This window comes from Cynocephalus volans, chromosome 11 (genome assembly GCF_027409185.1).
Source record: "Cynocephalus volans isolate mCynVol1 chromosome 11, mCynVol1.pri, whole genome shotgun sequence".
Lineage (NCBI taxonomy): Eukaryota > Metazoa > Chordata > Mammalia > Dermoptera > Cynocephalidae > Cynocephalus > Cynocephalus volans.
In genome coordinates, this window is record NC_084470.1 from 101306631 (window position 1) to 101319684 (window position 13054).

General features: G+C 48.1%; 1 protein-coding gene across 1 annotated transcript in view; it reads left to right on the forward strand.

Annotated features, from left to right (window-relative positions):
- Positions 1–374: 374 nt before the first annotated feature.
- The window catches only part of SUSD4 (sushi domain containing 4), a 132431-nt gene continuing 119751 nt past the window's right edge, over positions 375–13054 (forward strand). The window contains exons 1-2 of the mRNA XM_063114694.1: positions 375–407; positions 930–1121. Coding sequence (XP_062970764.1) covers positions 965–1121 — 157 coding nt within the window. The 5' untranslated portion in view covers positions 375–407; positions 930–964. The remainder of the gene's footprint in view (positions 408–929; positions 1122–13054) is intronic.

Consider the following 13054-nt stretch of genomic DNA (forward strand, 5'->3'; position numbering starts at 1 on the left):
GCCGCCGTCCTGCGCCGGGGAAGGGGCGACAGGCCTGCGAGAGAGCTCGGGCCGCGACAGGTGCAGGCGCGCGGGCTTCCCATTGGTCGCGGCGGCGGCCCCCTCCCCCGCGCGCGCCCGGCCCGCGCGCCCCCGGCGGTCCCGCCCCCTCCGCTGTCCGCGCCGCCGCCGCGCGCTCGCGAGCTCAGGTGGGGGGCGCCTTCCTCCCCCGCAGCCGCCGCTCGGGAGCCGGGCAAGGAGCGCGCGGGCGGGGGCGCTGCAGCCGGGCCGGGGCCGCCGCGCCGGGGCTGCCGTGTCGCGGGCTTGCTCGCGCAGCGGCGGAGGCAGAGGTCGCGCCCAGATGCGGGTGAGAGCGGCGGGGGCAAGAGGCGGAGGAGGGCAGGGCGCTGCATGCATGAGACCCGCAGGTAAGACCGGGAGCCCCGGAAGCGGCTCTGCATCCCGGGCGGGCGGGCGTGCGCGGGCCGGGCGGGGGACTTGGTTCTGCTCCCGGGGCGGGGGGGCGGCAGACCGCGCAGAGAAATCTCACTGGGGACTGGGCTGCAGGACCCATCCCGATCCCGGGGAGAAGCGAAGAAGTCTCTGGGGGAGCCGGTGCCACATTGGGAGGCTCCTGAGAGTGCAATGGGTAGGCCCAGGGAAAAGTGTGTTCTCAGCCCGAGACGCTGGAAGGCTGTAGACTTTCCTGTCACGGTCACGACCGCCGAATCCCGGTGAGCGGCGCAGGGCCCGTGCGCGCTGACCCCTGCCCGCCCTCCTTCTCCATCCTGCGGGCGCGCGCGGCATCCCACGGCCGCTGGTGCTCAGGGTGCCCCGCGCGGGGGAGGCGGGGGGCGCGCGGGGGATGGACCCCGGGGGCGGAGGAAGGGAGCGTGGCCCCCCGAGCCCGGGCATCCTGGGGTATTGTCGCGTTCCGCCTCTGGTTGCAGACCCTTGCAAGCTGGATGCCCTCTGTGGATGAAAGATGTATCATGGAATGAACCCGAGCAATGGAGATGGATTTCTAGAGCAGCAGCAGCAGCAGCAGCCGCCGCCGCAGCCTCAGTCCCCCCAGAGACTCCTGGCGGTGATCCTGTGGTTTCAGCTGGCGCTGTGCTTCGGCCCTGCGCAGCTCACGGGCGGTGAGTGACCCCGCTGCGACGGGAGGGTCCGGGATGGCCCGGCAGGGAGGGGGAGCCTGGCTCGCCGACAGCCCTGCACTGCCCCCCATACACCCAGACTTCAGGGGTACCTGAGAACCCGAAGGGCCCTGTGTCCCACCCAGAGTAAGACACCCCCCTTCTTTAAAAGCCTTGGAGTTCCCAGAAAATTCCTCTGTGGAGTCCCCACAGATGCTTTCACACACCCACATTCTGTCTGGAGCTTCCCCCCGCGGCCCAGCCTGGCTTCTCTGAAGGAAGGACGGTAAAGCCTGGCCCCTTAGTTTCACTTTGGCCGAAAGAGGGGGGAATAAAAAAGCGGTGTATTTGTGGACCTGTGACCCTTGTCCGTGCCCTCAGCAGACAGAGATCAAGTTTCAGCCTCTTGATTTAGCAAGAGTTACAAGAACCACCTTTGAGAATGTGAAGGCTCTGAAACACGGCAGGCTGGCTGAGGGGCAAGTGTATGTGAAAGTTTACTTTCCCTTTCCTTGAGAGGTTGTGTGTTCAAACATGTCTGTGCATGTTAGGGGCGGGAGGGGATGCAGAGTTTTTCCCTCAGGTGTGGTCCTGGAAGATTGCTTTGCTTATCCAGGTCTGATTTACAGGAGAATGAAGTTAAAGGCTCTTCTAAGAGTGGAAGTTAGCTGAGATGAGGTGGCTCATCTACACAGTACTCGGTTCTGGGGGAGGTGCTGTCTTTTGGTTGTGGTAGAGGAAGACAGATGGAGTCTGAATTTCAGAGCTTAGGAGCCTGCTTGCCTCCACTGCTCATTGATGTCCATCCTTCCTGTCCATTCCAAATTTTCCTTGAGAATTTGCTGATGTGGACATGTTAAAAGGATAGAATTCTGTTTCCAGAGCTGAAATACTGTTCATATATAAATAAATTATAATTGGTTGAAAAACAAGTATTCATTGGTATAAATAAACCATTTTAGTGTTTTAAAATATTGTGTTTCAGAGAATTTGAAGGTGAAGATGGAAAAAAATGTGTGAAAAATTAGCAAAAGTGGTGGGGATGGGGTCGGGTGATGAATTGGGCTTTAACACAGAGCAATCAATAAGTCCAGCGCCCCACTTAGACATCTGAAAGACACCCAGAGTCTGAAGGTGTTTATTGTGATGTGCACGGCTGCCAGAAGTAGTGAGAAAACGCTTGCTTTCAGTGCGGACCTGTTCTTTTTATTTTTGTTTTTGTGCTTTAACATGGGGTAACATTTTTGGTGCTCTTATTTTTTATAGAAATGTCTCAGAGACAGGCTTCCTCCTCATAGAGGACAAGGTCAAAGGTGAGGCCAGGACAGCACCTGTGTGGCCTGCGGGGGATCTGGTCAGAGCCTCTGTTCCACTCTGGACACTGGCTCTGCTTCGCGGGCTACTGGGAATGGATGAGCCTGGGTCATCTCGTGCCCTCCCCTCTTACCTCCCAATTCTGGCTTCCACTTCCTCAAACCAGGTCCATGGGTTTTCCATCCTCCTGGTCCATTTCTCCTGGTAGATGAGATTAGTTATCAGGTTCATCTACATGTGTTGTCACTGTTGCTTTCTTGGTTCTGCCCATTTGTGTTTACAGAACGTCCTTCTCAAGGATCTCAGAGCTCAGTGCACAGCATGGCCCCCTGGGTCTCATGGTTCATCTAGCATATCTGTTTCTCCTCCCTTCCTAGAAGGGAACATGCCAAGCAAAAAGATCCAGAGCCTTGGAGGAGGGGCTGGGAGGTAGGGTTGCCTGTCCCCTCTCAGTTTCTGTGCTCTTTCTTTTTAGGTACTCACACACTGCAGAAAGGCCAGCCACCAGCTTCCTTTCACCTTGAACTCCTTCACGCTGAGAGTATGATTTCTGGAAGAATATTTATTATTTCAGAATTCCCCTATGAATAAGCAGTTTGAGCAGGGAAGAATGATGTGAGGTGTCCTATGGAGTTCACTAAACAGAGATTTTCTTTCTTAGGAAAGAAACCCACATGGAGGCTCCAGAGTGGCAACAAAAGCAAATTCACCTTAGCTCTAAACCTGTGCTCCTAAAACATTAATGTGCACATGTATCTTGTTAAAAGACAAATTCTGATTCAGTTGGTCTGGGGTGGACCCTGAGCTTTTGCATTTCTAATAAGCTTCTAGTTGAAGCAGTTGCCACTGGTCCAAGGACCACACTTTGATTGGCAACACTTTAGACTAAGGCATTCCTTAAAATAAGTTGCCTCTGACTCCAGACTTTCTGCTGTCACTCTCAATTATCAAATGCAAATGGCCTGTGATGGTGCAGAGTCTCAGCCAATATCTAATCTTTAGGTGATACACAGAGCTGAAAATCAGCCCTCAGAAAGTGCTTTCTTTTTTTCAACTGCAAAAAAGGGTGCGTATTTAATAGACACTGTTCTGAAATGTGGATTTTCATTTCTGATTGCTTTCAACAGAAAAGGAACACAATAGCAAGATATAATAGTCTCTGCAAGGAGGAGAAAAAGCGTGTGCCCAATACAAGTGTTACAGGAAAAGCGTGAACTAGAGAGGGAGAAGTCGAGAAAATGATCAAAGAAAAGGGGGAAAAGAACTCCATCGAAAACAAAATGCTTTGTCTAGTTCTCTAGAAAGCCAGAGATGCAGTTCAATTCTCTGAGTCCTAGGAAAGCTTTTATGAGCCTGCCTTGGCCTGAGGTGACTTTTGGGTGGCTCCCTCCAGGTTGTCTTTTGTAAATTAGGAAGATGGGCCCTCACATGGGGCCACTAAGACCAAATACCAAATACTCTGAGAAGATTGACAGCGGGCTTATAGGGAGGATAGGACCCTGCTATTCCCAGAATCTGCGTGGAGCATGGCTCCAGCTGCTTCTCTCTTCCTTTACCCCAGTATACTTTGTCAGAGGCCTGCTAGGTTTTGAGGCATGCCCAGAGTGGTCCACCCAGGCTTGGAGGAAGAGAGCCAAGAGCTTGCTCTACAATTGCTCCTTGAAGGTGAATTCGTTAGCACATCCCTATATTACCAGGAACTCAGGCTGGGCTTTGTCACTTGATAGCTTTGGGGTCTTGGGCCTTGGGAGCCTCAGTTTCTTCATCTGTAAAATGAGAATGATGATGCCCAACTTACAGGGTTGGTGTGAGGGATGAAAGTCATGTAAGCACTCGATAAGTGCAGGTGGTAGTATGGAGGAGGGGCTGAGACCGGGCCATAATCTTAGGGGCCTTTGCTCTGTTCATTCAATAAACATTGAGTGTCTCTCCCCCACCCTGAGCCAAGCATTGCAGCATATAATGTTCTTTTTACCTAGAAGAACCCTCTGTTACTCTCCACTTTTTGTCCAGTTAACAAATCTCTTCAAGACCCAACTTAAATGCCATAATCTCTTTCATATTGCCCTGGTCGGTAAGTTCTGCCCTCATCTGGGCCCCCCTGACTATGTGTAGCCCTCTATGGTGGTATTGCCTCAGGCACTAGGCCCTCAGCCCACAGAGGGCAAGAGCCTTGACTTTATTCATTTCCATGTCCCAGGCACCCAGCACAACATCTGACACACGGTAGATGCTCAGCCAGTATTGGCTGAGAGCAAGAAAGAAGATTCTCAAATTACTGCCACACCACTTAGAAAATAATTACTATGCATGAATTACAAAAGTGCGAAAGTTTCATGGCAGGTGAAGCTACATCCAGTTGGAGTGGTCTGGGAGGTGAGAGGAGAAATCAGGAAATGCTCTAGAGAAAGAGTGGCATTTATGATGGGATGGGGGTGGGGGGTTGGAGCATCTCAGATGGAGAGACTCCTGTGCAAAGGTGTGGAGGTGTTTACATGATTAAAGCGTTCGGGGAGCAGAAAATAGTCTGGTTAATTTAGAACATAGTATACTTGCAGGGAACCAGTAGGGTGGAAAGACAAGTAGGTTGGAACCTTATCATAAGAGTCCTGGAAGCCCCCGTAAGGACCCTGAATGTCACACAGCAGGCAGTTGGGACACCCTGAAGGGTTTAGAGCTGGAACATAATATCTCCTGAGCTGTGCTAAGCTTCCTTTCTCGGCTTCCAAGTGTGACTTGTGGCAAACCCCTAGCCCGCTGCGCTCTCTGCAGCCTGAGTTACCGTCCTAGAGCAGCTGAGTAAGCTCCTTGAGGTCTTGTCTGGGTCCTGTGGCTGCAGCGTTGTGCTGTGAGCGGCAGGTAGGAACAAACACTTTCTGACTGACTCGCTGATTTTCTGATTTCCTTACGTGGTAGAGTGAGAGCTTTTCATGCAGTGCTACGTCTAAAATCCACGATTTCAAACTGCACTTAACTCAGTCTGTAAACATAAGTCCCAACTCCTCAAACGCTAAAGTATGTTTCTTCAACAAAAGACTACCTCAGTATAAGCAGCATGGAAACTCTTGATTTATCTGCAGGGTGAAATGCGAAAGCTTTTGGAGGCAGAAGAAGGATTTCCTCTAACAAGAGGCCTGAAGAGGCAAGTCAGAGAGAAAATCGGTGGTCCTTTAATTCCCGAGAGTAGTGAGGAGTGTAGGTGAGGATCTCTCTCCAGTAAATATTGATTAGACACATGAAAAGAAGCACCAAATTATTCTGTTCCTGGTGTCAGAGGCATATTCTCCAAGCTTCCCGAAGGCCAAGGAGATTGCCTTTAGATAGGAAGCTCTGGTATAAGATAAATACTCTGAACTCAGGTAAAGCTGGCTTTCTATTTTCCAAGAACCCATCTATCTTTTTTGAGTGTCTTCTGCGTGCCCTGGCATATACAGATAAGGGGTGAGTCTTTGCTCTTGAGGAAACATACAAGTAAGGGTTGGTTTCTTCTCAAAAGCTTAAACACAGAAGTCTGCATAAAATTATTTTTTTCACATAGCTTTTTAATTCGATTTAAAATTTAGTGTTATTGATACTGATAAGAAAAGTGATTTTGTGTACTATTTCTCTTTATCCTTATTTTGAAATCTCATTTGGTTTTTGATACTTAAAATAACCACATGTAGCAATGATATGTGTAAATAGGTCATTGGGATCTTTGCTTATGAACTGAGGGAAAGGAAAAGGCAAAAGAACAGGCTTTGTGACTTGTGCGTAAACACAGCCACATTTCACCAAAACCAACTGCAGCATTTAGGACAGATTCGTAAGGTGTATATTCTCATGTATCAGATACAACATTTTATCGGTTTATTGGTCCATTCTCACAAGAATAAGCTGTTCAACTATTGCTAACCATGAACACTGAGAAAAGATGGGACAAAATTTCCAGTTGGCCAGCATCCGAGTCATTGATAAAAGTTTCCAAATTGATAATAATGCTCATTGAAGAGTGCTTATCACGTACGTACCAATGCTGTTCTCCACGCTTTAGATATGTCAACTCATTTAATTCCTCACAACAACTGTCCCAGGTAGATACTATTATTTATCCTTATTTTGTAGAAGATGACATGGAAAGATTAAGTAATGTGTCCAGAGCCACCTTGTTAGTGAGTGAGACTTGGTGATCCGGGTTACCTCTTCTCTTTGGCATACCGCAGCCTGGAAATGCCAGTCCCTAGATACATTTTCTTCCTTCTCACTATATGTGACTCAAACATTTCTCTTTGAGTTGCAGTTATCAAACATTTTGAAACTTTGGAGCTCCCCATCCTGATATAAGGGAACTCTTGTGTTGTGACCAAAAAGCAGAAAACGGGAAGGTGGTTAGGATGGGACAGTCCCTGATTCTTGTCTGCTCTGAGGGGCTGGGCCCTGGGGCCCTCTGTGAGTGGCTGTCACCACCAACCCAACTGAGAGTTCTCTGAGCCGTTCATTGCTCCTACTATGGTAGCATTCCTCAGAATGGCTCTTTTCCATGTAATTTGGACAAGCGCTAATGATATCTTTAGCTAATGTGTGCTTAGAGTGTTACAGTTTGCAAGACATTTTTGCATGTACCTTTAATCTTCATAACAACACAGTAAGGTGAGGATTATTTTGACTATTTCTGTTGTTCTCCTAGGGTCCCACAAGTGATCAGACAAAGATTAGGATCCAGACCAAGACTTTCCTCTTTGTCATTTTGGGCCAGCCTTTAAACCTGTCTTTTCAGTTGTATGGTATAGATGATAATTTAGTTAGCGTATATCAAAAGGTAAAAGAAAGATGATATCTGAGGAGTGTGAGCATGAGTGAAAATTCCCCCCAGAAGGTTAAATTTGAAGTGAGAATAAAATCTGGTAGTTCATGAGATCTGAGAGTCACCTAGTCTACTGTCTAGGAAGTCGTGTTTGATGGTAGGAGCTTAAGATGCTATGTTTTGGGGAAGAATGTGGCCCAATTTTTCTTCTTCTCTAAGAAAAACATTGCTATGCTACTCTAAGAGAAAACAAATTATCCACTCAAGAAGAAAAACAAATACAAATAATTAAGTGAGCTGCTCACAAACTGGAATTAAAAGTGCATTTTAAAAGAGTGTCTTAATTGAGAGTACTGTAATTGCTTTATAAATCTTAAACAAGGTAAACTGGGAACATCAAGGAAGTTGGACAAAATAATTCTTGACAGTTTTTGGAAGTGACAGTAAACACAGGAGCAGCATGGTGGATGCGCCCCACCATGGTGAGTGAGGGCACATGTGGGCCAGCACACAGGGGCTGTGGGCAGATGTGTGCACCCTCTGCATGTATGAGTGTGTGCCCAGTGCCAGGCATGGGTCTGGTTCTCAGGAGTGAGAGGAAGTGCAGAGCCCCGTAGACCTGGTCAGTGACCATTTCATCACTACCCCAGTAAATTGAGCTTCTCGAGGTGGGTGAGTAAGGGTGAGGGTCTGTGGAAATGAAGGTTTCACCTAGCTTCTGTCTGAAATTGGTGACTTTTGTCTCCAGGAATTACCAGCGTGGAGTAGAGCTGAACAAGGAGGGTTACTCATGCCTTTGTATTCCTTTTCCTCAGAGTAACAAAATACAAAAAACCCTCATTTCTTGGGTCTGATTGCATTTACAAAAGTTATATGTGGTTGAATTGGGTGAGCCAGTAAGAGGGAGGTTTTTTTAAGAAAGAAAGAAAATACATTCTTAGCAGTGGATTCAACACCTGTGTGCCCATAACATTGCTACTGATCTAGCTAGTTTTCAAATTCAGATTCTCAGTATGTAGAAGGATCCTTTGGACTTCCCTAAACACTTAAACCCAGAATATTCTGATTTTCTCCAGGTGAGAAACAACAGGATCTGTTTGTTTTGTAGAAATTTGATAAGAGTACAGAGTTGATCTTGTGAGAGACTCTGAGTTGTCCTTTCAAACTGCTTCTGTTAACTGACTCTGCATCTCAGTGTTAGAATCTTATCTAAGGATGCACTATAAGTCAACAGTTTTTTGGGGGAGGGGGGCACATCTGCAAATTTAGGTTATAGTACGACAGCTTCTGCTCAATGGCTGAGGGGGCTGCCTCCATGTTTAAATTATACTTAAACAAAATGGGGAATAATCTTTTAGAAACTTGCAGTTCATCTGGTTTAGAACAATACGGTTCTGAATTGCTGTGCCCTTTAAAAGACTTGCCCAGATTTTCCCTTTGGATTGTAAATGGGAGACCAGGCTTTTTCCTGTCGTCCTTCTGTTTACACCATTGTTTTGTAGATGGGAGGTGCTCATTTGCTTTTGATAATGATTTGATGGATGTGTTTTAATTTCTTGAAGCAAAGGGCTGAAGAGGTATACGGTCTCATAGAAAGTGCACGGGGCCAGTTTTCCTTGCTACTGTCACCAGCTGGCTGAGTGACAGTAACCTAATTGCTGCCTCAGTATGATTATCTGTGAAAAGGAGATAATACTTGGACTAACTACCTCCCATGGTTGTTGTGAAAATTAAATGCATTAATGGGGGGAAATATTATAACTATTTGAGTCACAACATCGTCACCAACAAACTGGTATTGAATGTTTGCTACATTTGCTATGCTGGAGTTAGCCTCACCAAGAGCTTCCTTTGTCCTGAAGGGACATAGCATAACCAGTGCATTATAATACGCAATGGCACAGGCCAAGACAGGTGTGTGATGTAGACGTTCACTAGGTAGCTACTCATAGGGAGCCCCAATAGTCCCATAGAACCAACTGCCATGATATGGTATGGTAGGTCCTATAGTGGAGATTTATGTCGGAGACTCTGGGGAGGGAGGAGGAGTAGGAGAAAACTTACCAAAAGGATGATATTTGAGCTGGGTCTTGAACAATATAATAATTTTCCAGGAAGAGAAGGTGTTGGGAGGTGATTTTTTTCAGGGGACAAGATAGAAAAAGCAGAGACTCAGAATGAGAGACAAGGAATAGCTCAGGGCAGCCTTTGTAAAGAGCACATGGATTGTGAAGAGACAAGAGAAGAGGCTGGAGAGGCAGGTTGAACTCGTGCCCAGCTAACTACAAAGCTTAGGAGTTTGAACGTTACACTGTAGGTGACTGAGACTTACAAAATGTCTTCAGAGGAATGGTCTTTGTTTTAGAAAAGAATTTTTTTTTTGCAATGTGGAAGACAGAGGAGAGGTAGAGAGGCCTTTGCTCATTAAGTATTTATTATGCGTCTGTCAGTGACTAGGTGGGCAAAGCCCTGCCCACAGGGGATTTATGTTCTAGTGGGACAGTTAGAAAACCTGACCCAGAAGGGACCTGATGAGGGCTTTAACTAGAGAGCAGTAAATGGAGATAAAAGACATGGAGAGGGAGGGTTAGTGAGGTCAGACAGCTGGGATGCGGGGATGGAGGAAGCGGGAGAGCCATTGGTAGAGCCCTGGCAGTGGTCGTTTGGAGGGGAAGCTCATGAGTTCACTTTGGATGAGGAGGCTCACGTTGCCTGCAGGGCACCCATTTGGACACCATCTGTGCATCAGGCAGTTGAAAACTCAGTACTCGGGAGAGAGATCAGGGCTGGAGATGAAGTTGTGTGTGTCATCCATCCACATTGAGAGGCTTGCTAGAGCTGCAGGAGGGGCAGGGCTTTCCCAGGAAGAGAGTGTAGATTGAGCAGAGAGGGTTTGAGGATGGAGTCCAGGAAACATCCACATTTAAGTGTCAAGCAGAGAAGCCAGGAAGGAGGCTGAGGAGTTGTGCTGATAACCAGTATTGGTAGTAATAATTTTTTAAAAACCAACAACACTTGATGCTGGCTACTGATTGCCCCCTCTGATTTTGGGGCAGGAGGCTTACTTTTATGTTATTATTAGGATGATTTTAAGTAATCTGAATTCTGGATGCCCAAACCTACTGGACAGAAAGTCTACAGGGTTAAGAGGGAGGACTCCTGTGGTTGGGAGAAGGGGGTGAAGAACCTGCATAGAAATATTTGAGGTTCAGCTGCAGAAAAGTCAGAATGTTTTCTAGCCTTCACCGAGAGGACAAAGCTAAGAGGAGAGCCTGAGTTCAGTGGGGTCACTAAGTGGCCACGGGTGGCTTTGGCTGTTTCCCCTTCTGGGGACGTTGAGTGGAGGGGATGGCATGCCTGAGTGTGGTGATGGTGGCCGGGGGCGTCATCCCTACCACTGCCCCTTCCTCTGTGCTTCTGGGTTGCTGGGATTTTTTTACGAGCTTAGTGCTCCAGATGCAGGTCCTTCCCGCACAAATCCTTTGGCAGCCGTATCCTGGAGTCCTTCAAAGATCCGGTCTTCTTGGGCTGTCAGTTAATCTTCACAGGTGTCACTCCACCCCCTGTGACCAGCTCTGTCACCTCTGCAGCAAGTCACTTAACCTCTCCGTGCTTTGGTTTCTTCGTCTGTAGACCAAGGGCAATAAGGCTTATTTCTCTGCACTTGACAGGGAAATGGGATGTGCAGAGGCAGTGTCAGAAGGCATTTGATAAATACAAAATAGAGCTGTTATTGCCTGTCTGCAAGGAGGCATCTCGCCCCTGTGCCTAGGGCCGTGTTTGCCTTTTGCTCCCCTAAGTACAAAAGGAGGGTAAGAGATACTGCATGCAGCATGTAAATGCCTTTCCACCTGTGGGTCCAGATCGTGCAAAAGCTCATTTTATGTGGACATGATATCAGGCAGCTGAAGGAGCTGTTTTGCTGCAAAATGGGATGTGCTGGGTCCCTGTTGCTGGTATGTCAGTGAATAGTTGTGTCTGGAGATGGAGAAGGTCCTTGTGCTGTTGAGAGGAACTTCTCAATAGCTGTTGGCTCAAGCCCAGTGGGCCCATTTTGTGTACTCACAGAAGGCTCAGGAAAAAGAAGTCAAACCTGTGAGGCAGGCGAGGGGTTCATTACAGGTGATCTGGAGGTCCAGAAGGGGAAGTTGCTCCGTGTGCCCCTCATTCTGCCCCCCGCTTATCCAGCCAGGTATTTCTGCTGCTGGGGCACGTGGGCACGGTGTGTCAGCCTCTGCAGAGCCAGGTAGGACAGGGGGATCACTTGGGAGCTACATTTGGATCCAGAGAATCACTACGTGCTTATCCTGGTTGAATGCCTCTCACCTCCAGCTGCACACTATCTCTAACTCCTGGGAATGCTCTTCATAGCTTTGCAGGTAGGATACTGCTCTGGGTGTCTGTGGGCTGGAGATCTTGCAATTCCGAGTTCTCTGCAGGCAAGCCTGGAAATCCTCTGTCTGCATTCCAGCCTCAGAACCCATTAGGAAATCAGCCTGTTAGGCTGCCGAGGGCACCTCACTGCAGCCTCTCCTCAGCCCCTGACTTTCCTGAGACCTCTGCCCATGTGGCCCCTGGAATGCCAGGGTCTGATGTGGGGAGGGGTTCCTTAAAGTGAAGCTTGATCGATGGGCTTTGAATTAACAGAGGATAGTCTTGTATGGTTTTATGAGCTAGCAGGGCATTTTTCTATTCCCTTGAGAGTGACTTTGCTGAAAATCTGCCACAGCAGTTTTCATTTACATGGAAATGAGGGCACAGAGCTCCTGCCCTTTGTCATCTCCAGATGAAGGTAGGCCCAGTTCTTCGGGAGCTCCCCAAATGCACAGAATATCTAAACCTGGGAGTGAACCTGCCCCTCTGTGTAGCAATTGCCTTTGTGTCTGGGTGGAGATTTGCAGCCACACTCAGGGTGATTCCTGTTAGTCTGTTGCTATTGCCATTGTTAAAATTGTTTTTCTCAGTTTCCTCCATGCAGCGTGGTTACCAGGGGCTTTAATCGAAAGCAGAGCTGGTTACTGGTCTCTCCCATCACTTTGCTACATGGCTTGTGTGCATCTCGCCTCCTATGTGCCTTGGTCTTCTAATACTTAGCATTTTCTCCAGAGCCTGCTGTGTTCATGTTGTTGCTGAACTGGGTCATGTTCTCGGTGATGTAGCATAAGCTAATGTCCATGGAAATGCAAAATGTTGTAGCAAGCCCATTTCTTCTTGGGCCTTCGATTTACATTGAAACTATTTTTTTAGTACCATTACTGGATTAAGATACACATGCTCTCATGGAGTTGGAAAGCAAGAGGCCATATATTCACTAAGAGTTCCAGAAGAAAGGTGATGCGCAAGCACAGTCCGTGACCTGGAATGACAAGGGTAGAGCAGAACTCAAATGATCCTTGCTGAATGCATTCATTTACTGTGCTCTGAGCTGCCATGTCCTCCTCTTACTGGCCTTTGCACAGATGTTCCTGGGCCTGGACTCCCCCACATACGCTTTTTGTCTTCACAGATCTGTCCTGTCCCCTGAAAGAAGGCTTCCATTCCATTTCCACAGCCCTGGCCTTCCTAGCTCCAGGAAATCTCCTTGTTTTCAGAACTCCCAGAGCACTGGAATCATGGAATGACGAGCTGGAGAGAGCCATGGAGATAGTCTGTCCAGGGTTTTTTTTCACAGAGCCCCACGCTTCCCCAGAGGGTCTCCCTGGACAGAGTGGGGACTCAGGGACCTGGCTGAGTAAGCTGCCCCTGGGCCCCTCTGCTTCACCTGATCATGCACCTGCTCTACCTGCTGTACCTCCTTGCATCCTTTCATGAACATGTGCAAACTCTGCACCAGGTCCAG